The sequence below is a fragment of the Pseudochaenichthys georgianus genome, chromosome 17 (genome assembly GCF_902827115.2).
Source record: "Pseudochaenichthys georgianus chromosome 17, fPseGeo1.2, whole genome shotgun sequence".
NCBI classification, from domain to species: Eukaryota; Metazoa; Chordata; class Actinopteri; order Perciformes; family Channichthyidae; genus Pseudochaenichthys; species Pseudochaenichthys georgianus.
In genome coordinates, this window is record NC_047519.1 from 16,355,542 (window position 1) to 16,382,652 (window position 27,111).

The 27,111-nt window shown below is 40.9% G+C and overlaps 2 protein-coding genes across 8 annotated transcripts in view; both read left to right on the forward strand.

Annotated features, from left to right (window-relative positions):
* The window catches only part of LOC117462037 (solute carrier family 12 member 7-like), a 31,848-nt gene extending 27,981 nt beyond the window's left edge, over positions 1–3,867 (forward strand). For 5 of the 7 annotated variants that reach the window (XM_034104074.2, XM_034104076.2, XM_034104079.2 and 2 more), the window contains 4 exons: positions 622–791; positions 1,403–1,417; positions 1,721–1,854; positions 2,258–3,867. In XM_034104074.2, the coding sequence (XP_033959965.1) occupies positions 622–791; positions 1,403–1,417; positions 1,721–1,854; positions 2,258–2,349 (411 nt within the window). In that variant the 3' untranslated portion in view covers positions 2,350–3,867. The remainder of the gene's footprint in view (positions 1–621; positions 792–1,402; positions 1,418–1,720; positions 1,855–2,257) is intronic. The other 2 variants (XM_034104075.2, XM_034104077.2) reach the window with 1 other exon arrangement.
* Positions 3,868–9,280: 5,413 nt separating this feature from the next.
* The window catches only part of col15a1b (collagen, type XV, alpha 1b), an 86,171-nt gene continuing 68,340 nt past the window's right edge, over positions 9,281–27,111 (forward strand). Inside the window, exons 1-2 of the mRNA XM_034105074.2 lie at positions 9,281–9,420; positions 9,661–9,725. Of these exons, the coding sequence (XP_033960965.1) occupies positions 9,410–9,420; positions 9,661–9,725 (76 nt within the window). The 5' untranslated portion in view covers positions 9,281–9,409. The remainder of the gene's footprint in view (positions 9,421–9,660; positions 9,726–27,111) is intronic.

Sequence of the window (27,111 nt, forward strand, 5' to 3'; positions counted from 1 at the left end):
CTGTAGCGAGTACAACTCTAACACAGAGAAGACCTGTCTGTGCCCCAGAACGCCTCGTTGGAGATTTATCTTTTTCCATTGTTTTCTTCCTGGGTACAGCGACGTGCCCATACCCAAATGGACCCAATGGTCCAAATGGACCAATCCGTGGAGCCGTTACGTTACTTCTTCCCACACGCACACTCAATCTTTTCTGAGCTGCAGCTCTGCCGATTTCTCCTCCCTGAGACGGCGGGACGCGGCGAGGCTGTGATTCGGTGTGTGAGCACACACACAAACTCCCAGCCAGGGTGTGTATGTGTGTGTGTCCGGGCTGGTTTCGGGCTGGGTTTCGCTGTGTCTCGCTGTCTCGCAGACGGCCACTGGGCTCATCAGGAGGGGGGGGGGGGCAGGAGCTCCAACAAGCCGTTTAGGACAGAGTGAATACACATACTGTATGAGAAACCAATGTGATTTTGGAAGATTTAACAGTCTAAATCTGTTCTAGTAGAAAGACCTCAACAATGGAATTATGATCAGTAGAAATGGCCATGACATGGGACCTTTAAAATAAATGACAAAATAAATATGTTTGTTACATTGCTGAATGAAAAAAGATTTTGTATGATCTGACATGTTCAGGCCCAGTTGATCCACGACCGCAACACAGCGTCTCATGCTGCAATGAACGACAAACCTGCAGGTGCCCCCCCAGATCGGGTCCACATGACCTGGACCAAAGACAAACTGATCAACGAGAGGAACAGACAACGAGAGACCATGGGAGTTAAGGACATGTTCAACATGAAACCGTAAGTAGATTTTAAAGAAAATAACAATAAATGCTGTTATAGCGCCCAACACGTCAAACATTCTGTTTTTATTCAACTAAGGATAAACGTAATACATTTTTGAGTCGTATGATTTGACTTTAATATATATTTAATATATCGAACTCGTTCGTTGTTGAAATCATAAATAAATTCACACATGCTGCGAGTGTGCAACACAGGACCTTCACTTAAAGACATCTGTTTGTGTCCTGTAGTGATATCAAAATCAATAATTACTTATTTTAATTAACATATATATAGGCAGACTTGCATAACAGTCTTAACATAACCTGACAAAGTAGTTTTGTTTAAAACTGTGATCATTTCTCAATGTGGATTGATGTAATTCGCTCATTCAAAATGATAACATTCAAAATGGGTTAAACTCTTTTTTTTTTTTTTTAAATGTCTGCTCTTCATCATATTGCCTTTTGTCTCATTCAAGGTTTGCCTTCGATAATGTTGATCCTTTTTTGTATGTTTATACTGCATCAGGACAAACAAGCCCTATTTAATCCATATGTCAAGGTTTAGCCCTTATTATTATGCATTGATGTTGGACATGTTTTTTTTGCACCTTTTTTTTCTAGAGAGTGGGAAACCCTGTAAGTCACTTCTTCAACTTTCGATTCTTTTTTAGAAACGTGCATGAGCTATCTGTGAATGTGCAGTGTGATGATAAATTGCGTATTGGCATGCTGGTGTGTCATTAGATCTTTAGTCCACCTTGCATGAGAGTCAGAGTGCATGATCACAACTATGGAGGCTGCATGTGACTGAGTAACGTATTTACCTTTATGATCACCACATTTTCAATCACTCATACTGCTGATTGAGAAAATCATACTCACTTAGCTGTGAAAGATATGTTATCCAATGCTGTTATTAATATCTCTGCTCCGATGTAGCAACCAGTCCAACGTGCGGAGGATGCACACGGCTGTGAAGCTGAACGGCGTGGTGCTCAAGAAATCCAAAGATTCCCAGCTGGTGTTGCTAAACATGCCGGGCCCCCCGAAGAACAAGAAAGGGGACGAGAACTGTATCCTTTTGGGCAAAATCAGTACATTTTTTTAATTAGCAATGCCATTATTTGGACAGTAAATTGGTCAAATGATAATGATATTGTTAAGATATTGAAGGAATAGTTCAAGGCTAGCCGTTTATCCCTGCTTTCAGTCCTAATGCTAAGCTAACTGGCTGCTGACTGTAGCTGTTACCATACTTAAAAGTGCAATTAATCTTCTTGTCTAACTCTCAGCAAGAATGCAAAGGAGGGTATTACTTAAATTAGTAAAACTTTTTAGGATTTGCAAGTTGCAAATACTGTATTCACCACTAATCAGAGTACTTTCCAGATGAAGAAATTGAGAGTATACAAATCTGAAAATGGCAGCTTGTGTTGCTGTAATGTACAGTTTGTCTTTAACCAAACTGACTCTCAGATATGGAGTTTCTGGAGGTCCTGATGGACGGCCTAGACCGTGTCCTGTTGGTTCGTGGAGGCGGTCGGGAAGTCATTACCATCTACTCCTAGCACCCAGCTGTTCCTCATTGTTTGAAAGGAATGTATGGAGAGTAAGGTCCCAGAAGGATCAATGGGAAATGGACAAAGATGTCGGACAAAGGAAGGACAGTCCATTCCTTCACAGGACAGAAAAGGAGGACCATGGTCGGTGGGAAGAACAGGGGAGTGCACAGCCTGATCTCAGTTAATCGTCCGGGGGCACAGCCGGCTTGCTACTCCCCCTTCTCTTGGGGCTTCAACATATTATACACTCTAAAAGTGACAGCTGTGGGGCGGACCTTCCTTCTCTGAACAACTGTTTTGTGGACGAGCTGTCATTTTTCATAATCTTTCTGCATTTCTCTGATTGTGGTAGCTGGTTAGAACGAATGATGCTAACGTAGCTAACATACAGTAGTGCCTTTATTTCAATGCTGTCGATGAAACTTTTTAGTGATCCCTGACACTTTTTTAAGCCATTTTTACGGAGTACAATGTTTGCCTCAAATCACTGTATCAGAAGTGTAAGCCCTTGATTACTATCAGGACAGTTTAAGGGCAAATGTGGCGTTTTGATTGTAATCCAGATATTGTCTTGTCAACTGTTTGTGTTGTCACAGAAAACATTAGTGTGTAAAAGGATGAGATAGTTTAGATAGCATTTAAGTTGAGTTAATGTGTATTTTATTGACTTGTTATATTGGATCAACATTTTAAGGTCCATATGTAAGTTCATGACAATATAGGATGCATTGATGAGGGAGTTTTATTAAGTTTTATTATTCTTTTTAAATATAAGTCTGGAAGTCTCATTTTGCAGCTTAGTGCAGTTTGCTCTTTTTGTGTCTGATACGCTTACAGCCAGTCATGGAATGCCTGTGAGAGAAACCGTACATTATGGTATAATATCTCTGTCTGTCTCTGCTGTTGGTGTTTTGTTTAAAACATACACCTTCAGATTGTAAAAGAATATGGCAGGAGGAAGTCTAGCTGAGAATAAAATGTCAAATGTCTGGCTGTGAAAACTGTGAGGACAGCAATTTCCCTGTAACAGCATGAGGCAACTGAGCTTTGCATATTGGGCTGTATTTGCAATGAACAAAAAATAGCATAGCAAAAACATTACAAAGAAAGAGGGCAATTTTGCGCCAAATGCATATTATCACATTTAAATATGTGCCAATAGCACAGGACATAAATTGGCCTCAGTCTTTTGTCTGCATAAAACAGGGGCACCATTGTGATGTGTTTCCTGTAAAGAATATCAAAACAAGTTGTTGATTTGTACTCAACACGCAGTCCGCTGTCTTTAATTACATGTTCTGTAGGCCTATAGTCATATTTATTTCATTCCAGATTTAAAATAACAAGTCAAGTTCTTAAAGTTTCTGTGTGTTGTAAAGTTTGTATGTTCAAGTATAGGGTCACCACTATGATAAGGTTGGATTTCATTCAGAGCTTAAACAAGTGCACAGTTGTCTTTGTGATTAAAGGCCGAGATAAATAAGAATATGTCTTCATTAATACAAGGTCACTGTATTCTCAGAAGTCGACAATTACTTTTATTGTGGGTGTTGTGAAAAGTATTTTCTGCATGTCTTAATGTGAGTAATACTTTTAGTTTGTTCTAGTTGAGATCATTTCTGTATGTGTAGAAATAACTCTGAATCATACCCCTGGTCATTTGACCAGATATGAGATTCTGGATTCTGCCATTGATTATTTAGCAAATTAACAGCATCAACAATAAACTAAAATGTACATATTTAACATAGTTGTCATGTCCTCTATGGACAGATTTTTCAATACTGAGAGTTTTGGTCCAAACTTAGGAACAATTTGAGTTTATACAAAAGTTCCCACATAATGGGCTGGCCCACAGTCAGAAGTGTTTCTCCAGACTTGGATGGAAACTCCGATAACATGAAATGACACATCTATGGACATACAAAGGGCAGGAAACATCAAAGCAGGAAGTCCCTATTCAAGGAAAATAAAAAAGGAAATGAAGCAGAGCGACTTGTTACTCAGATGCTGATTGCTGTGATATCTCTGATTGCCCTCATCTCATCAAGGAGAGGCACTTCAGGCACACACTTTCTTATTTTTGAGTGTCGGCTATTTTGCTTCCATAACATGTAGACTAGCAGAAAGAAAACACATCAAATACTTATCAAAGTGTTTATTTTATCATACTTTTTCTATTTGTGGATGGAATTTTTCCAAAATTTACCAAAACAAGCACATATTCAATGTGGCCGCTCATTTGCATATTTGAACATTACATCAGCAAACTTTTAAAAAAAAATGTAAAGGTGAAATTTAGAGATCTCTTTTAACCCAATTCACCTGTAGTGTTTTGTCTAAACATTGTATCGGTTTCATTAATTTAACTTTGGTTAAATGTGTAATTAAATCTCTCATTAAACATCATTGATATTGTTATATACACAAGAAGCTGATACATCCTGTCCCACATTAGAGCTGAGCCGGATTGTCGTCATTTCTTACATAACTGGACCGGGCTCAGTATCCAAACATCAAATTAATCCTGGACCATCATTGTCGCTTGGCTCATAAAAGAACAAAGGCAATTTTGGAGCTTCAGAAGGAAGCTTTCGGAAAAACTTGGCCCTGGATAAATGGTTTCCTGTTTGTTCAGTTGTCCAGTTTTCAGATTGGTTTGCTGAGTCAGCATGCACAAAACAACAACAACAACAACGATCTCGGTCAGATGCTCAGATCACTGTCTGAACTACAACTCTGACTCATTCTGTGCTGTCTGTAATCCCTACTTTCCCTCACATTAAACATGCTGTATTTGTCCATGATTCAGGACAGTAAACCTTATCTGCAACGTTATTGTTTCCCCAATGAGAATCTTACATGGTGGACAATGACCACAAGTGACACATCAAATAATTCGGAGAACTTTTTAAAAAAAAAGTGAAAATGATGGGTTCACAATTCGCTTTCTGAAAATGTAAGGGGTTTTATTATCCAATTGTTTGCCATGTTAGAGCCAAATTGCCTTTGTTGTGTAAGTTCAGTCAAAGTTGCATAAAAGTACAGCATGCATGTATAATCCTGCATGAGATGTATTTTACATTGGCTCATATACAGTCTATCTATAAATATCTATATCTATATGCAGTGTAAATATGATGGTTGTATTAAAGACAAGCTATTGTATGCACATGTTGATACATTATTGTGTTCGAGTGTTTTCGCTCTGAAACATGTAGCAACACAAGCAAATATGTATTCCGTTTTGTATGGCATCTTTAAACAATACCAAGGACCATGCATGCATGCGGGGTAACATTTCGAAACAAACATTTAAACAGCCAAAAGCTACCAATGACACTACATATTAAACAGGACATTTAATTGAGCAATTAACATAAGCACCACCAAACCTCCCAACTATAAATCCCCAATGCCCCCCATTATTGGGCATGCACTTGGTACAATCCGTTTTGCCAATTCCTGTGTTTACAAGCTGTGGCATCTTTTGCTTCTGCCTGCCAAAATGTCCCTCCAGTAGCAACAACTAGCAGTGAAACCCCAGGCAATGGTAACTTAAAGACACATTTAATAGATTGTCAAAGTCATCTAGAGACAAAGTGTGACTTTACAGAACTTAAGTTACTACAGAAATGAGTAACGCGTGACAGGTGTTTGTTTGTTTATCTGTCTGTCACTGATAGTTGTAACCATGCAAAATGAGGTCTAGAAACTTGAGAGTTGTGTGGTTGACACCAAAATGAGGATTGTGTACAAAGATGGGTTTGGTCTGAGCAAGAGCTCCGGAAGTAGGTTTGATAAGAAGCAGGGAAGAGGCCATTTGCTCGAAATCGAGAAATAGTTTCATAATTTAAAGAACCCCAATTATACTCTTTTTCAACAATATATTATAGGTCTCAGATATATAAAAAACATGTCTCTGAAGTGTCACAGGACCAGCCGGTCAGCAGGCAAAAAAACCTGTAGCACTTTAATTCATTAATGTGATCTAACAAATGTAAAATAATTTTAATATTAAAAAGTGCTGATTCTGTGTCTGTAGCTTTAAATGCAAATGAGCTGCTGCTGGCCACGCCCCACTGTAATATGTTTGGTTTTTAAAAAATCACAATGATGCTGAAGTAGGAGATTCAGGTGATAGGGTGGACGGGTGTTACCTTAGTTGGTTATTGGCTAATGGTTACACAACCCAAAAAAACATCACAACATGGCCAAAATCTGATCAGCTCATTTTCAGACAGGTTTTTAAATGGATCAGGACAAAAAGAGAACCTTTTTGGCTGAAACTTTCCGAATCTCTTAACACAGAGGGGACACATATGTATGTATAAAAGACATGAAACATTTGATTTTGCATAATACTGTAGGTGACCTTTAATTTCTAATTTACTTCCCCTTCTAACCCCAACCCAATTGTATGTCTTGCTGAAGATTCTGCCTTGTAATGTACCCTCTGAACTAATACCTGCTTAACGATTGGCCTTTCCATCAGCCTCTACTTTCATGCTCATTAAGTGTTAGCAAGCATACAGCTAAACAAAGAAGGTTTACATTATACCTACTGTTAAGTTCAAACTGATAAAGTTCCTTTTTCCTCATCCTTCATCGTTCTTTTACCAAGTGCTATGTTAGTAGAGCTTTATTTATATACTACTAATGTACTAATATATTGTACTAATATTTTGTGTTCTTAAATATATGCAGCTTTTGTTCACTCTGACGTTCTCCTATCTTGTTAAGCCATTCTCTTCCCACAGCTTCCAACAATCCTCCAGTAAAATGTGGACATTCCTCTTTACTTCTCTTATCTGAGAGCTAAAGAAGGAAGGCACAAGTGGCTTAAGGAAGGGAATGTTGTCATTATGGACAAAAAGGGAAAAAGAATGAGGGGGGAAGTTAAGGAAAGGGTGGGTACCTTTCTTTTTATTCAAGCCATTATCATTCCAGCATCTGCTAATAGTGGGGTATTAACATTACAACATGCATAATTTCACAGAAACACCCTCACATCTTGACCCCTGAAGCCATGTCTCTGCTGACTTGGGACCAGCACTAACTTGACCAGCTGTTTCAGTGTGTTGCTGTGCAATGCGTAATGAAATAAATGTTTGTTTTTATTGAAGGCACCTATTTAAAAAAAAATTATATATTTTTTTAGGGAATAAGTTCAGGCCACAAAGACTAATCTGATGGTTGCTATCTGGTAGCGTGCTGTCTTGAATTGGGTTTCTGCCCAGAAAAACCAGCCAACCAAATGTATTTTAAAATGAAGGCCACCAACAGGAACACACATTTTTATATGAGTCTTCTGGTCTTAAATACGCTTTTGATTTTAATTGTTATTATGGGATTGTCTTTTTTCTTTTTACTCTTGGAAACTGGTAAATCAGTAAGTCCCAACACTAAAGACCAGAATTAGACTAATGGGTGTTTTGCTTTTCAAAACATCAGTGTTTATGGCCAGTATGGAAGTATCAGGGTGTGACTATAATGGTATGAACAATATTTATTTTCTGACTGATTAAAGGGTTGAGAGCAACCAGACAACAATTTGTGAGGCATGGAGTACATGTTTGAGTAAAATTAGCAAATAGTCTTTTCAACCCATGAATGATTTTGTTCTTGAAAATCAGTATTTCTTTTTAGTTCTGAAAACCATATTATATCTATGAATTTGAGCACATACTGTTGAGAATGTTGTTCAGCTGGCAGGTAGTGTGATTATTTAAGCCAATTATTGTGTGGACAAAATCATATCTCTTTCCTCCAAGGCAGGCTGAATTCTTATTTGTATTTCTTTAAAGAATGATTCCCTCTTATTGTCAGCAGGAAGCCACTGGTTGCCAGAAGAAGTCCTCATGTATAGAAGTCTATGAAAAAAAGTATCATATTTCAACTTGATTAATTAGCTCATACCTCAACATTTAAAAAAACAAGTTTTGCGAGTCTGATTTAATTTGTTAAATTAAGGTACCAAACTGAAAAAGAAAACCTGGGTATGAATTAGAGCGTAACTACCTTGTGATATAGTCTGGATGCTCCTTTTTTTGTCACACTTTCCAGTGTGTTTTCATGTGAGGAAAGTGAACTTTGACCTCTTGATCACCTACACATTTCTTATTCAGCGCAACTTTGAAAAAACCAGAAGGCAGATTTTGAAAACATCGAAATGCAGAAATCCAAGCCCCTCCCTTTTGGCCTCCCCCAAAGCCACTCCCCCCAACACACATGGACCCTGCTAAAGGAACGTAGAGAGGAGCACCAATTTTTTGTATTGGGCCGGATAAACTGTATATTAAAAAAAGATCAGGATTATACATTTTATTCAAATATTACCAGAAATGAACTGACACACAGATTAAATGTAGGACTAATATTACTCAACCATAAATTGTTGTTTTCTGGATCTTGAGGCAAATAATGAGGCTGCTATGAGAAATGTCCTGTTTGCACCATACCTAACGGGAACTTAGGGCTACAGGGTGCACACATAATACTAATACATGGGAAGTGTCAGCAGTTCCAACAGCATTTATTTGGACCAAGGCTATCTTACACTTTAATTCACCCATGCTATATTTGCTATAAATCACTGATCATTATTTTTTGAATAACTCATTGATAAACATGTGTTTTTGAAATATATATATCTGATATTAGATACACACAAAAAAGTCTGAAAAGAGTTTTTTTTTTAAAAGTAAAACAATATTATCATAATAAAAATGGATTCAAAGACGGAAACATTTTCCTTAAATGATGGTCATCATATTGTCATTATTGAAAATAACTTAACTAAAGCTGCAGGTTAGGAGAGAGGGTCCACTGAGTGAGTAAGGGGGGAGTTTTATTTCCTCCAAGGGAGTCACATTTCCAACTCTGTGGGTCTGAACTGAGAGAGCCTTTGTACTGAGAGGGAGGGAGGGAGAGAGAGAGCAGCATTAGTGTGACTTCAGGTCTGCACAGTGAGGCAGAGGGATCACGGACTTTGACGGAATTCCATCACACACATGCACTTGGAGCTCACTTCCAAACCTGGATTTGTATTCCTTCACTCGCTAAAATGTTTCACGGGTAAGGCAATTAAACATTACTGTACCTTTTCTGAGTGTACGAAAGCATCCTATCTTAAATGTAAATTGCACCTCAGAGGAGACCTGTGATGTCGCAACCCTTCTTCTATGGACAGCCTAATTGCCTCTTCATTTAAACACTTTCCCTCTCTACATCAGCCATTAACGTTATGATAATTGTATTTAAGTTTTTTTTTTGCCTGAACAAAACTTGATTTGTGTGAATGATGTGTTTCCTCAGGTGGTCTCATGCCCTGCATCTACTCCTGCTGTGCTGGCTGGCCACTGCCCTGCAGGTTATAGAAGGTAAGATTCATGCTGCTGCTGCTCTTTCTTAACTCTGTAACTGTAAAGAAACACACAAATATAATGGATCAATTTGGCATTGATCAAGCAATGCTTCATTAACGGAGCTTTTCCTTTTGTTGATGATATGGTCCTAACTAATCTATGAACCCTACTAGCAAGTTAAAGACCATGAAACAATTAAGTGTGTGTTGTATCATTAAGCAGTAAATACCAGTTTCCATTTAAAGGTAAAAGCTAACTATGAATAAGTATCTGGGAAAGCTCTAATACACGAAATGCTTTAGTTTCTCATGTACAACACAGTCACAGCAATTTTGGATAATTTTGATCAGATTCATCTGATCAAAGCATCCTGTCCTTTTTACTGTATGCTTTATGTGTGTCACAAGGTTAGGTTCCTTTGGCCATTTCATTACTTTTCCAAGTGCAGGTGTACATCCCTCTCCTATTACCAAACAACTTATGATGCTAATGTTAGCGTGATTAGCCATCTAGCTAGTGGATCAAATGTGCACGCTTCAGTGGTCATTTCAGTGGATGGAGAAATGAGAATCATGCTTTTGTTTATCTCAACCTGAAATCTTGGAGACCTTCTTGTGACATTTACAAAGAATATCATTTGTTAAATCTGAAACTGTTACCATTCTAATCTGCTTATTTGCGACTAAGCAGGGCTTCGCAAACTTGTATTACATATAGATGTGGTTTCTTGGGGTTATAGGTCTATGTTTTTAGGGTCCTCATTGTAAGATATTAGTAATAGCTATCTTTACAGTTCAAATAGCAGAACAACAAAGGGAGATAGAGCTTTAAAATTCGGTTTGAATGTTCATGATGCACATATTAATGTCAAATGTCAAGTCTTGCTCGCACACTTGAGGTAATACTGTAGGTTCCAAGGAACATCAGCTGACTTTAAATTGTACGTGGCTGATTTCAAGATATTGACCCCGGGAAAACATAAAACTATTTACCCTTGAAAAATAATTGCTAAGAACAAAGGTGATCAATTTAGATGGGGAACAAAAGACCCTGAGAACTCTCCTGTTTTTTTATCCCATTAATCCCAATGTCTTAGTTATAATCAAGGCTGTTTTGACTTCTTAATCTTTCAAACAAATACAGAGACATGGTGAATATTTGGGAAGAGATGTCGAAATCCCTGTTTGGTCGTATTATGTGAAAGAAAATGTTACACGTAGAATTTCACTGAAGACCCATTTGACTTAGATGACGACATGTATCTACAAGGTGGAAGCCAACTAGTGATCTGGAGTCATCTACATGTTGTTGGCAGTACAAACTAAATAATGATTGGGTTTAAGGATAGACTTATGAGGCATACCATTTTTGCGGGTGCATGAGAATGGGCCTTAATACCTGGCCAAGATTTTTTTTTTTAAACTGACCAAAAGGTTGCAGTTAAGCAACAATTCTAATCTAAAAGAGTTATCAAATGAACAGCTTTTCCGGAGAACTTCTAGAGTCAAATTTCACCAGTCATCCACTCTTCATTACAAACCAATAATATGCGGTCAGTCCCTTTTCAATTCCCATGTTCACACCTGTGTCAGCTGCTGTGGTTTCCGTAGTTACTCCCTGCTGTGAGGATCTTCTTATACAGCTCTGTAGGAGGGAGAGAGTTTGTTTGTTTGGCCAGAGGCTGGGCTTCCTCTGCCCCCTTTATCCCGAAAGTGTGTGTTTGTCTGTGTACAATGAGGTAGCTGGAAGTGGCAGACGAGTCAAACGCTACACCAGGGTGAGAAATGAACTGTTTAGTTTGTATGGTAATGGTGTGAGGGGTTTCATCTGCACTGCACTTGCTGTTTGTGTGCTTGGGAACATCAGAGGGGTCGGTGTGGGTTGGTTCACACGGAGATTTGAAAAGCAATGTTGAGAACACACTTGTCCCTGGGCCAGAATAATGTCAGCACGTTTAAGTATGTGGGTGGTTGATTTTTGACAATGGATGAAGGAAAAACAAATATTTGTTATCATTTACAGAAGTTCAGAAAGAATCCAGGTTACAGTGTGTCTGCATGATTTAGAAGAAGTACTTTATATACACTGAACACAGCTCATAACATTGCGGAATGCCACAGGCTTGCTGGATAGAGGGACTGTCTTGTGATCATAAAAATATCCACAAACCTGTGTCCCAATTGTACACGATGTCATGATATCAGAGTCCTTCAATGCTTATGCCTGAATACTATTCTGGAGCAACAGTTAATATGAACCCAGTTGAAAAGAGACTCTCAGACAGAATCCACACATAGGATGGTCAATTTAAAAAAGCGTGTTTTTCTTCTTTTGGTGCTTCGTAGTGTCGATGTTGAGCTGGTGTTTCCAACACCTTTGCAGCTATTAACCTACAATAACTGGCATTCAGCACAGACATCAATCTTGACAAAAACAATCTTAAACAATAATGTGAGCGTGCATCGTTTTCACACATTTCAATAATCTTTCTTTTTATTTAGTTGCTTTAGTCAGTGTGTTCGGTTTAGAGAGCATCATTGTAGGCATCTACTGTACATTCATAGACAAAGGACTTATTTTTCTGTTTTCCAGACTCCAAATGTCACCCTGTCCTCCAAAAAACATTCTTATTCCTTCCTCCAGGAACCTTCACTTTCCATTTAGCATTGGTTGAGTTGCTCTGAAAGGGTTCCATGTTTAGCCAATATAAATGATTGTGAGGTGAACCCAGTGGGAGTCCTTTTTGTACGAGCCGCCCCTCTGTACTGTAAAACCAAATCCCATCATTTACTGTTGAGATCCTCTCTTACAAGCCATACTTTGGTTCCTTTGGTTGTTGTATGTTTTCTGTACGTTTTCTGCTGTCAAAAAGATGTTTCCCCCCAACTCCCACCTTTAAGTCTTTGCTTCTTCCGCTCTTGACCTTATGGTGTGTTGCTGTTCCTGGAATAAAACTCCCAGCAAGCTCCATTTAGTGTTTTATGAGTCTGAAAACCTGGCAGAGAGTGTCATAGCTGCATGAAAGAGCCTATACCTAAATGTCCTCAGTATATTAGAGAACTGAACACCCTCACTGCAGCGACGTCCTGTCTGGAATGTGCTCAATGAGGCAGATTAACTTTGATTTGAACACAGTTGGGCACAATGGGCCAACTGTAAAAGGTGTCATTGCCGTATGTGTTTAACGGTCGGATCTATGGGATGGGGAAAATAACAGTCACTGGAAACTTGAAAATAAGAATGGCAGTTTCTTTTAGGGTCTTATGACTTTCCGTTGAACATGGTCTTGTGTTTTCCATGATGTGACGCACACTGAGATGATGTAGTTCTTGACGTTGGTTCCCATTACAGCATAGAGGAAAAGAGTGCTTTGATTTCAAATAAAGCCAGAAAAATATGTTGTGTTTTTGCAGAGGATGTTAAATTAATAAATGAAGCATTTTTTTGATTGAAGTGATGATTTTTAAGATAACCATTCTGATGTACAGCTCTTACAGTAATGCTTTTTAGAAAGGAGACTGTTGCTGTTGTTTGTGTACACCGTTTCCATAGTGACTGTTGAGCATGAATCCTTATCATTGTTCCGCGCTATCTATGCTTCTGTGATAGAAACATACAATGAATGCTTTTCACTAAGAGTGATACAATCCAAAACTTCTGAGTATTGCTTGCTCTAGGTATGAATAAGCAAAAACATTTCTACTTAGTAAAACTTAGTATCTTTTTGGAGTAGATATATATAGTTCAATTAAGTGAGAATTGTCATCACCAATTCATTTGCCGAATATTTTATCAATTCATATTTTTCTTTTGTAAAAATGTAAACCCCAGAGCCAAAAGAAATGTCCTCAAATGACTTGTTTTATGCCAAAACCAAAAGGATTCAGCCCACTTTTGGATAAGACAAACACAAGCAGCATTTAGTAATTGTTCTTTTTTTAACTATAATTGGAATTAAGCCTTGAATTAACCAATTTTTTCAGATTTTGTTTAAAGTTTAAAGTTTTTTTAAATTTCAAAGCAAAAAATATCATGGTACACATTTTTACCAGTAGTAATTTTACAACGTATTTTCTGCTTTACTTGTTTTAAAATAACAGAGATGCTATCAGACGGTAAGTAGTTTGCTGACTGACGAAAATAAACCTGACCTGCACTCAGGTTCATTTTTATGTAGGGCAGATGTTATACCTGTCTTGCTTTGTTTAGTTAGATTGTTTTGGTTTGACAACCAGAGCCATGTCCTGAATAAAAAATAAATGTGTGACAGAAAAAATCACAAACTCCCACAAAGACTGCTCTGTCTTTTAGAAAGTTGTCATGCTGGTCACTCTAGTCAAATGTAATAAGAGAAATGTAAAATTGCATGTTCACCTTCTTATTTTGAGTTAACTTTCAATACCTTGTTTGAGAGATAAGTAGGAAGTACAACGTTCTTCTGTGCCTGTTTATGCTCAGGTATGCTTTTGCATATTTGGGTCAGTGGCTACTAAAATGATGGCCATTTAGCTATTTGCAGATGGAGAGCACTATATTTAAACACACACATCAACACACTCTTCCTGAAGGACAAATCTGTCAGTCACAACACTAAATTACTAACATGTTAATTGTGTCCTCTGCTCTGTCCTCTTTAAGTGGACTTCCGGAAGAGTATGACAACATTCCATGCGTATTCCCAATTCCTGTGTAATGTAATTGAAGAATCAATTGGAAACTGAAATCCTGCACGAACCTGGTGTTTTAGATTGGAAAGATTTCTTATTTGCCCTTGTACTAGACACGACAGCATAAATCCTTCTTCTTCTTCATTTCTTTCCCCGAGGCTGTGTGGATGTGCTTCTATTGTTGCCTGTGAAAAAGATGTTGGTCAAACATTGACAATACTATAATATCTCATTCCTTTTCTTATGTATCACTTTAACTGACTGGAGCTTTTTACAAAGGATTACAAATATATTACTTTTTACAACCTTAAAAAAACACTAATTGCTAAAAAGGTACTTCTTAAATTGCACTTCTTTCTATGGACTCCTTCCACTACCCGGCCTTTGATGAAACATGTTTTTTTTATATAAAACATATTCCTTTGTGCATTCAACATCATCTATGATTCCTTAGGGACTCCTAGAGGGGCAGGACAGTTCTGAAATATTTGTACTCCTATGACTAAAGGAGGACAGAATGTGCCCAGGGAACTTAAGACAAATTGACCACTAGATAAATGTCCCAGGTCCTTCTAGGGATTTGAGGGGAAATCCAATTTCGGACCAGTTATATAAGCTTTTGAGAAATCAGCCTGAAACCCATGTAAATAAATGACTTGATCCTGTGCCTTATCCAGAATACACTGGGTATTGCAAGAGGGGATGGTGGGAAGTTTTGTGTAATCTAACAATACTTCATCTTTATCTAGTGCTGACATCACATGTGCATTCACCTGCACTTGTCTATAGAAAGTCTTTACAGAGACAGGAATACAAAAATGTATTTTACTTCCGCAACTCCAAACAATAGTGAACTTTGTGCTGCGACTTCAGTGGGTGGACGTCAATAGATGGTACTCTGCCAGGGGGGGCTGTAGAGGGAAGATGAGATAATATTTTCCTATCACATTTCTCTAAAGGTTGTCTTTCATTCCAGCCATTTCTCATCACATTTGTCAAAGAATTCCCCCATTACTGTGCCTCCCATGTGTTTCATTAGCATTCGTATTGGAGGAGGAGATGAGTCGATGCGAGAAGCTGTAAGAGGTTGTTTGCTCTGAGAACAACACTCGCAGCTGAGCAAACACCCGCCAACACACACAAACACACACTGAGAGTCTTACATTCAATGAACTGTGCCCCATACATGCATAATAAGGTCATAAACGGATGTAAACAGTCCAGACCAGCTTGTATCTATGATACCGTATCTCTGAAGAAATGGCTCGACTGGCTTGGTTCGTTTGATACTTAACAGCTTATCTGAATGTTCTGCTCCCAGTAGTTACAATAATGATTACAAGATTGTTTCATAATACATGTACACATTATTAAATTAAGATTGTTTGAAGACACTGTATGCAAAGAATTGTACAGAAACTTTTCTGGAAAATGTTTCTTTAGTTGTAAGTGCTACTTTTTTCTGACATATTTACTAGTTTTTATGAACTTAAGTTCTAGGAATCTGTTTCCTTGTCTGAGAATAATACCATTATTCTTAATATGATGTTAATATTATAATAATCATAGCAAGTGTAAATGCACTTTATCATGATACAACAAATATGTTGTATCAAATTGTATTACCACAAAAGCAAAAGCAGGCAAAGACACAAAAGCAAATGTTTATCAGAAGTTTGGAGCAAAGTGATTGGGGTCTGTAGTGTACACCAAATCACACCAGATTTTGCCGCCAATGTAATACCTACCTGTCTTGCTCATGGCACTGTCCTTCTGTCTCAAGCAGTCTATGGTCTCAAGCTGCATCTCAGTTGGCAGTAGCTTTTGGAAGAAAACAAATACATTGATGAGCTGCAAACTAGGGAGAAGGCTGGTGGGTGGGGGGTAAGGGTGAAAGCCAGGCCACTGGATGTAATGGAAACGGCCCCTCTGCAGATGTCCGCCGCTGACCTCATAGCAACTCCAAACAATGCATTCTTTATCATACAGTGTGGCATTGAGAGAACTTCTGTGTATTTGTAATGTGTGTGAGTGTGTGTGTCCAAAGTCAGAAGTTCATCCAGATTTGAGTCTTGGTTATTGTGTTAATTACCTGTGGAACGGCAGGCAGCTTGTAAGCCATTAAACTAATCAGCTCCCATGTTGCAAGTCGTGCTGCAATCACATGCCTCCATAGGAGTAACTTAACCTGTCTTTTTTATGACAGAATAAAAAATATGCTATTTGCATTGCTTACAGCCACCAAACCAAACAGTTGTATTTTATGATATTTAGAATTGACTTTGCTGCCCAAAAATATGTTTTTACATTAAGAATGACTTAAACGTGAAAAGTGATGCTGCAGTAACAAACTTTCATAAAAAAGGTCTATAGCACTTTCATGTTGCAGTGTCTTAGCCTATTTTTTTGATGACCCACAATTTGACTCTCAATGCTCTCGTTTGGTTTTCCAGCTGCAGGATGCTCTTTACAGCTTAAACACATAAATAACTTGAATGCTGTATGGCAACCCTGTCTCACGGCATTTCGTGTTATAGTCACGACATTTAATCTATTGATTCGTGTTCACCAACACGATTTTCCCCTTTTTGTTGTGTCACACAGAACGATTTTAATTATTGGTAGTATGTTTCGTGCCTGCAGCACGTCTTTTTGTCCGTTCGGGTCTTGGAAGACCGGAAGCTGTATGGTTCATAAAAACATGTTCCTACTCAATATCAAGCCACGATTATTGTTTTTATTTTAAATCGTATAATGTCGGACTTTTTTTGTCGTCTGTGAGGAAAAGAAATGGGGCTCAGAGCCTCAGAATACTGAAATCTGTATTTTTTTAAATCTTTTTTTCCTTAATTTGTTATACTTTTCTAAATAACACACTGTTATTTACTCACCAATAACACACAATTATCCTTGTTTTTATTTATTTGTTTAATTCCATAATCTCTGGCTTTTTTGGCGTCCATCAGGAACTGAATTTCAAAATAAAAATAACCGGAAACAGACGTAGGCCTATAAGGGACATTTCGAGCATCATTGCGATACACAGCTACTGAACTGATTACCCAAGATCCTCAGCTATGATTTAAGCTTGCTGATTGGATGTTTTAGCCGCAATGCATGTAGGGATATGGTGTTAATGCGATATGAAATCCGAAAAACTTTTTTTGTGACAGCAGACATTTCTTTTCCCCTCCTTGGGGCGGATTTTTTATGTGCTCACGGACTCCTTGTGGACGTTAAAAATAAACGCTTGGTTGATGCCTTGACATTTTGCTCCCTCGTGTGTACACTTGGCAAGGCAGCATACGACGGGCTGTCGGGCTCGCTGTCGGGAGCGGACATTTTCCTCAGGCTGTTGGCTGTCTTTCCATACCTGACGCTGCCCACCTTCTCCGCGCTCACCACCAAGCATGGGGTGGAGCACCACGTCACCACCGAAGGTCCCCCAGTCTACGCCAGGGCCGGGCGGTTGAACCCTTTTAAGCTTGCAGTAGCGAGGGCGGAGTTTTCAACCATGGAGCGCCTGGGCATCGTCCGCCGTTCTGACAGTCCTTGGGCCTCGCCTCTACAAGTCGTTCCCAATCCGAACGGTGGTTGGCGCCCTTGTGGGGATTACCGACACCCGACCGCTACCCGGTGCCGCACATTCAAGACTTCTCGGCACATCTGGCCGGTACGTCGGTGTTTTCGAAAGTGGACCTGGTGCGTGGTTACCACCAGGTGCCCATGCATCCCCTGGACGTCCCTAAGACAGCAGTGATAATGCCGTTTGGACTTTTCGAGTTCCTGCGGATGCCTTTTGGGCTCAAGAACGCCGCCCAAACGTTCCAGCGCCTGATGGATTCGGTGCTGCGGGACCTGCCGTTCGTGTTCGTCTACCTGGACGACATACTCGCCGCCAGCGCTTCGGTGGAAGAGCACCTGTCGCACCTCCGAGCCCTCTTCGCGAGGCTCAGCCAACACGGGTTGATCATCAATCCTGCAAAGTGCCAGTTCGGGGTGTTTGACATTGACTTCCTCGGACACCGCGTCACCAAAGGCGGTGCAGCACCCCTGCCGGCGAAGGTGGAAGCTGTTGCGGCTTTTCCTCGCCCACTCATAGCCCGGTCCCTCCGTGAGTTTCTGGGGATGGTGACTTTCTACCACCGTTTCATCGCCCGGGCCGCTCACATTATGTGGCCACTGTATGAGACTTTGAAAGGTACGACCCCCATCCAGGCGATCGACTGGACGGCGGAAGCTGCGTCTGCTTTCACGGAGGTCAAGACCGCGTTGGCTCAGGCGGCCCTGTTGGCGCATCCATCATCCACGGCTCCCATCTCCATTACCACATACGCATCGGACTACGTTGTTGGTGCGGTGCACGAGCAGTGGGTGGAGGGCGCTTGGCAGCCACTCGCCTTTTTCAGCCGCCAGCTGAAGCCCAGAGAACGCAGGTACAGCGCCTTTGACCGAGAGCTCCTTGGACTTTATTTGGCCGTGCGGCAGTTCCGCTTTTTGCTGGAAGGCCGTGAGTTTACGGCGTTTGTCGACCACAAGCCGCTCACGTTCGCCATGTCTAAAGTGGCGGAGCCTTGGTCGGCACGTCAGCAGTGGCAGCTTTCCTACATCTCGGAGTTCACCACAGACATTAAGCACGTGGCTGGCAAGTCGAACCTGATTGCAGATAGCCTCTCCAGAGTCGTCATTGGAGCCGTCCAGGTGAGCCTGGACTATACTCGCATGGCGGCGGACCAGGTCACAGACCCCGGCGTCCAGGCTCTGAAGGTGTAGGGCGCGGGGCTGCGCTTGGAGGACGTTGTGTTCGGCGACACGGGCGTTACCCTCCTGTGTTACGTTTCCACGGGCCTGTCGCGGCCAGTCGTTCCCGCCAGCTGGAGGCGCTCTGTGTTCGAGGCAGTGCACGGCCTGTCACACCCCGGCGTTAAGCCTTCGGTGCGCTTGGTGGCCGCGAAGTTCGTCTGGTATGGGCTGAAAAAGGACGTGAGGACTTGGGCTGGTGAGTGCGTGGCTTGTCCGCGCGCTAAGGTGCACCGCCACACGAAGGCCCCTTTGGAGCGTTTCCTGGTGCCTGAGAGGAGGTTTGACCACGCCGGAGGCGGTTCCTCTTGTGTCAACATCAGCCGCAGACATTGCCCGAGCTTTCATTGCGACGTGGGTGTGTCGTTTTGGCACCCCGTCAGACATTTCCTCGGACAGGGGCTCACAGTTCACGTCCGAGCTCTGGAACGCCGTGGCGAGTGGTTTGGGGGTTAAGCTGCACAGGACTACCGCTTACCACCCTCAGGCTAACGGCCTCTGTGAACGGTTCCATCGGTCCATAAAGGCGTCCCTCAAGTAATTGGGTCGACAAGCTGCCTTGGATGATGCTGGGCCTGAGGACCGTGCCTAAGGAGGATCTGCAGTGCTCCACGACGGAGTTGGTATACGGTCAGCCGCTGAGTGTTCCGGGGGATTTCCTCCCCAACGCATCGGCTCCCTGGTCGGCGACGGCCCAGCGGGCTTTCCTGCAGGACGCCGCTGAGGCCTTTGCTCCGATCCCCACTGCTCGGCACGGTACTCAGGTGTCCCGGGTTCCCGTGGAGCTCCGCTCGGCGGGGCATGTGTTTATCCCGCACGACGCGCACAGGGGACCCCTACAACCCCCTTACGATGGGCCTTTCCGGGTTCTGGAGCACGGGGACAAACACCTTGTGGTCGACCTAGGTGGTAAGGCCGAGCACGTCTCGGTGGACCGGGTGAAGGCTGCTCACCTGGACTTAGACCAGCCGGTGGTGCTGGCTCGACCTCCTCGACCCCTGTCTCGGAATCGGGGCCTACGGTTCCGGTCCCAACTCTTCCGGGGGGGAGTCGTGGGGGTCGGCGTGTCGTTCCTCCCCGCCACGCTGATTTCGTGTATATGTGAATTCTGGGGGGCATGTGTGGTGCCACGTGATAGGACATAATCCACCGTGTGTTTGGTGTGTGTTGCAACCCGGACCCGTTAGTGAGGGCACCGGGGTTGTTGTTCATTCTGGCTAGCATGACATGCAGTAGCAGCAAGTGTACTCATCTCTTGTGATCCAATGTATAATAAAGTGTGGAGTTCCATACTTAACACACCGCCTCCGACTCCCATTCATCGGCTCTACAGTAGCCTATTTGGTATGGGCTCTGCCTTTTATTCTGCACATGCTTGTGTTGAGCACACTTTGTCCAATAAGTAAGATTTAGACAATCTGTTAACACGTAATGAGAGTAAATACGTGCATTTACCTTAGACCACTTAAGTGACTTGTCTTCACAGTGTTTCTATGTGAGACTGTGTGATGTTGGCCCCATGACTTCTCTAATGCAATTGGATGGATGTCTGCCCTGGTCATTATCCTAAACTATCCTAATAATAGTTGTCTGCCATCAGTAAGACCAAGCCTGGTTTTTTATTTGATTATTTGATAGGATCTAGCCAGCACACAGTACAACATGATTTGTCATTCAGCACGATGCAATCTAAATTCTACTTACATATGCTTCAATGGGTTTAAATGGGATCTCTGACTGACAGGGGGACACACAAAAACACAAAATGTAGTGGATAAGATCGGTGCACACACATTTTTATCCATAACACATGGTATTTCTGGTTAGAAAGAGTTGAGGTAGCTATAGGATATCAAAGTTTAAGTGCACAGCATTTGTGTGTGTGTGTGTGTGTGTGTGTGTGTGTGTGTGTGTGTGTGTGTGTGTGTGTGTGTGTGTGTGTGTGTGTGTGTGTGTGTGTGTGTGTGTGTGTGTGTGTGTGTGTGTGTGTGTGTGTGTGTGTGTGTGTGTGTGTGTGTGTGTGTGTGTGTGTGTGTGTGTGTGTGTGTGTGTGTGTGTGTGTGTGTGTGTGTGTGTGTGTGTGTGTGTGTGTGTGTGTGTGTGTGTGTGTGTGTGTGTGTGTGTGTGTGTGTGTGTGTGTGTGTGTGTGTGTGTGTGTGTGTGTGTGTGTGTGTGTGTGTGTGTGTGTGTCACTGCTTCCTTTGCCCCTTGAAATTCCCACTGGCAGCCACTGCTGAAAAACCTGTGTGACCTGCTTTGGACATTGGTCAATTACCTCCTATTCATTTCCTTTCAGTTCAAATGTTGTCATTCTCACATGGAACATTTCGGCGTTATATCATTCTGAACTGACAGGAACTGATCTCAAATGTGCTGTATAACCTGAGCTTGAGCTGCCATTTTTTTCTGACAACATGGTGTTGGAGCAAATCTGCCTTTTCACTGATCTGTGTTATTTCCCCTTTTTGTATATTGCTGTACGTATATTAGCTATTCTCAGTCAAGTACCAAGGTACACTGATGTGCTCAGATTTATGCAAAAATATCTAAAACTGAGTTGGTAAAATTAACTAATAACCTAATTGTATATGGCTCAAATCATGTGCCCCACTATATGCAAGTTTTTGATGAGCAAAACATTGCTGTACTTTGGTCTGATGCTGCTTACTTAAAGGAATACATTGTATTTTTATCATTATCAACTTTCCTTAAGTGATGAGAAATACAGACATCATCCTTGCCTCTAAAGTTGCAGACTCCACTGATTAATACCATCTCTATTATCTTTAATATGGTAAGAACAATTGGATAAATGATACAGTTGGTCTAACTTGACTGTGACTCGAGTAAGTCAAACATCTCCTAATACTCTATACTAAAGTGTCAGCGAGGTATATTGAAGTCAACAATGTCTCCTGAAACTATTTTCTCAATAATTATCTTCCTCCTATATCTCCTCACCTATATTTCTTCCTCAATCTTCTTCTCCACCTTCTTCCTCCTCTTCCTCCTCTCCACCCTTGTTCCAGATGTATGAGGATTGGTTTAGTGGCTCTGGGTCTGATGCTTCAGGACTGAGCTCAGAGTTTTCCTCTGACCTCGGCTCTGGGTTCAGCTCCGGGTTCAGCTCTGATCCCGGCTTTGCGTCCGGTTCTGGGCTTGACTTTGGGTCTGCTTGGGGTTCAGGCGAGGTATTTGTTTGCAAACGATAAAAGGCAGAACTACAGTCAAAAGCCTGAGAATTGAGGCAGGATGTATGATATGAATGTAGACTACATTAAAGGGGGGCAATTATGGGGCTCTTTTTCAATTGTGCCTCTCAAGAACAATGACGCCATGTTTAATGACAACTTTAGCTCACTGTCTCAATGCTCAGGCTAATGATTGTGCAATATCTCCAACCATGTTGTCTTTATTGCTTTCTGGCAGCTGGCTGAATGGATGTTGTTGTCACCTGGCTGAGGTGTGTGTGTGTGTGTGTGTGTGTGTGTGTGTGTGTGTGTGTGTGTGTGTGTGTGTGTGTGTGTGTGTGTGTGTGTGTGTGTGTGTGTGTGTGTGTGTGTGTGTGTGTGTGTGTGTGTGTGTGTGTGTGTGTGTGTGTGTGTGTGTGTGTGTGTGTGTGTGTGTGTGTGTGTGTGTGTGTGTGTGTGTGTGTGTGTGTGTGTGTGTGTGTGTGTGTGTGTGTGTGTGTGTGTGTGTGTGTGTGTGTGTGTGTGTGTGTGTGTGTGTGTGTGTGTGTGTGTGTGTGTGTGTGTGTGTGTGTGTGTGTGTGTGTGTGTGTGTGTGTGTGTGTGTGTGTGTGTGTGTGGGGGGGGGGGGTCAGTTCAGGTTAATCTTACCCTGGGGTCAACCTCTCCTTGTGATAACCTCTTTGACTCCTAATTCCCTTCTTTTCTTCTCATCTTATCTTTCTTATGTTCTTTTCTTTTCCTAAAGAAGCCGCTTTCTGGTTCGTTTTTCTTTTTCAGTTCCTCCCTTCCTCTGCCCATCCTCCCCCTCTTTTCCCATGTTTAGGAATAATTTGTCACTAGGGTTGTCACAATGTGAGCTATAACTATGGGATTATCATGGCCGAAGGAATTCACACAAATTCCATCATAATATGTATTTATAATTGCTTCAGTTAATCTTTTACTTTGTTTAGTTTGGGTTTTGTCTCTTTTGAGTGTTGGGAGATAGAGAGACCACAACTGTATAAAAGTGTACAAAATGAAAGAAACTGAAATAGGCACTGGATTATACTCATATTATTATAATATGTGTATAATTCACTTTAGGCATAATAAAGGACTATGTTCCAGGGCTATTTCTATTTCTAGTAAGCATACAAATGACAGGGATGATAATGATGATGATAATGATTGCTCCTATTCCTGCTACCACCCCCACTGTTTCTACTGCGGACACTTATTAAGCAGAACACTGATGGAGACTGATAGACTGTAACTCACTCCCAGGCCACCTCGCCCCTTTGCCTGCAGGTCTCCCTTTGTCTTCACTGAATGGTAGGAGGTTCAGTTAGAGGTTCAAAGAGTGTGTGAATGTGTGTGTGTGCGTGCGTGCGTGCGTGCGTGCGTGCGTGCGTGCGTGTGTGTGTGTGTGTGTGTGTGTGTGTGTGTGTGTGTGTGTGTGTGTGTGTGTGTGTGTGTGTGTGTGTGTGTGTGTGTGTGTGTGTGTGTGTGTGTGTGTGTGTGCGTGTGTGTGTGTGTGTGTGTGTGTGTGTGTGTGTGTGTGTGTGTGTGTGTGTGTGTGTGTGTGTGTGTGTGTGTGTGTGCATCTCAAATCATCTCTGACATTCCAGGCATTTTTATGTCTGCCACCTGCAGTCCTGGACACAAAGGGGGATGTTTTCAAACCAACAGCTTACACTGCCTCTCAGTGATGTGGCTGTAAATTACAAGCGAAGATCACCATTTGGTAAATCATTTCTACAAATTTGAATGTGACAAAAAACTTTCATTTCCTAAGACAACTTAGATAAGTTATAATTAAAATATATGATATTGATTTACAGTTATTTCTCGCATCATTTATGTCCTTACAGTACCTCAACAATTATTTATTAAGGTAAAAGGATGTAGAACACTTTTCACTAAATCTGGGTCGGCACACTTTCCACTGTATTCATGCTCGCAGATATATCTCCCTTCTACAGTACCTTCTGTTTCTGGAAATATTCAGAAATGTGTATCTTCTTATATATAAATTTAAAAAAAAATTCTTTTTCTCAAGCCTATTATTTATTCCTGTCAGTATCATTCCTCTTTTCCTTTTCAGCATTAGTCACAGATCTTTAACACATTGCAGTACATTCCTGAAGCATTTTCTTTAAAGTTCCTGAAGCAGTTTGTTTAAAGAAAGAGCAACCACTTCCAAAAACATTTAGAACAACTTTATTCTGGTTTTGCTGATGTTTTAGCTTCATTAATCGTGTAATGCATATCACTGAATACATTACCTACATTTGACTTCATAATAATAATAATAATAATAATAATGACTCACCACTCAAAATGATGATACTGTTTGATTTAGTGACTTTCTTGGCAGGCCTATACAATCAGAGCTTATAAATGTAGTCCAACATTTCCTGGCTAAACATGGCCTGGAAATATGAAATGAAAACACATCGTAGGCGGAGCGGACGGAGAGGAAAGGAGGTAGGGGGAGCTACAACACTAGCTTCATTGACTGCTTGCCTAGTGGCTACAGTGAGCATGTGCGTGACTGTCTGGTGTGGTATACCATTACCTGAAAACAGGTCCTCTCTGTTGACCTGTTGAGCCCGCCCACCCACATTTATTTCGCTTTAGGGTTGGCTTAGAGGATGTTTCAATCAAGACCTACTTGGGTATAGTTAAATAAACAACACTGTCACACACAGACAAAACAAAGTCCCTTTGAGTATTCATGCGAAGATGTATGAGCTTAATTAGTCATGAAGAGTTAAACATTCAATACCATCTATCGTGCTCCATAAATGAGTTATTGTGTTCTTCTGGCACAAAAACACTAGAGCAGTGAGCCAGAACCTCTTTCGCTCTAATTGGCAGAGATTGTACACTCAAACTCACACGTAGGACTTGTGAACACACAAAAACAGGAAGGAAATTATCCTTGTGTGTCAGCTTCGACCATCGTGAGCCTCGTTTAATTGGACAGCCATCTAGACTGTTGCAGTAATATTTTAAGTTAAATATTTTCAGGTATTAGTTACCAGCTTTTTCTATCTGATGTGCCTCTACAGCCCTTTTATGAGTTTGAATAGGTAATTATAAATGTATGCAGTTTATTTATTTTTGTGCAGTGTCAATTAAAGAAACACACAGTATTCTTAAAGGACAACAATGTCCTCTCCCTAAAAGTGTTTTAAAAATACTATATCGTTTTATTATAATTCTTTGACTTCATGAGTTAAATTAGTAAACAAACATCTGCCTTGGTCATAAACAAACCCAATCTTGGTTAGTTTTGGAAAATCATGAGGTCATGGAAACTTCTATTTTCAGGTTTGATCTCACTTTCTTTTTGTATTTTAATTTATTTGGATCAACTCTTAATTTATACTTATATTTTATCTATATACTTCGACTTTTAAGCTCTCTAGAAACATGGTTTTGGGGCGCTCTTAGCTTAAAGTTAATAAATATGCTGCATATTCAACCAAATTGTATTAAACAAAAACGTTTAAAATGTAAAACATGTTAGTGTGGCAAGTTTTCTAAACATGGACCTAGAAACAAATGTGATGGGAAGATCATGTTTTAACCTACTTTTACTTTTAACTTTTTATTAAGGTAACATGACTGGGATGCCATTTGGAATTACTCTGGTCTGCATTTATTACTGTGTATGACCACTAGGTGCTGCCAGAGTGCCAGTTAAGTTAAGTTGTTAATTGTTTATTGAGCTAAGATTGACCATTAAGCCTGACTATTGGACATGTTTCTGATAATAATGTGACATATCACAAAGTTTCCAGCATTTTAAGTGTTCTTGCCCATGTGGTTTCTTCTCTGTCTCCTAAAGACACCTTAATGTTTATATGTAAATAAATTCATATAATCTCCATGTGATTGAATTTGACAGTAAACCAATTAGAGTTTATTGTTGTGGAGGTTGCTAGGTAGAGCGGGAACTGAGAGAGAGAGAGGGGTGAAGGGTGATAAGGGTGACTCTTCCAGGAATCCAGAGGCCCTTAACAGGGTCACCATGTTTAGCACATAAGAATGGGGCAGCAGCTATTGCACATGAAAGTTTACACTTTCTTTTTGTCATTTGTTAACACCATAATGCCAAAGAGAGGCCATGTTCACCATCCTACGTCACTTGTATTTACATATTATTTAGGAAGCTGGTTAAAGCTCCACTATTCAAGATTTATTTTTACCAATAGATCAAATGACTATGTGTAATGTGACAGGGGTTCTTTGTAGTGAAGAACCCACATTAAATGATCACCTGCTGTTTGCCAGCAGGTGTCTTTAGGGTCTTTTAGGATATTGTTTCACTAACTTTACCGTTTACTCTTATTACTCTCAAAAATACGGTGGCCCTGAAGTGCAAGACACAACAGCATTTCACAAAACACAACAGCATTTCACAAAACACCACAGCATTTCACAAAACACCACAGCATTTCAGAAAACACCACAGCATTTCAGAAAACACCACAGCATTTCAGAAAACACCACAGCATTTCACAAAACACAACAGCATTTCACAAAACACCACAGCATTTCAGAAAACACCACAGCATTTCAGAAAACACAACAGCATTTCACAAAACAGGCAGAGCGCACTAGGTTTTTTACTAACGACCGAAGAAATCGCTGCATGTTTTCGGATTACATCTCTGGACTTGAGGGGTGTGCTCTAGGTCAGTGGTTCTCAAATGGGGGTACGCGGACCCCTAGGGGTACGTTTGAGTACTG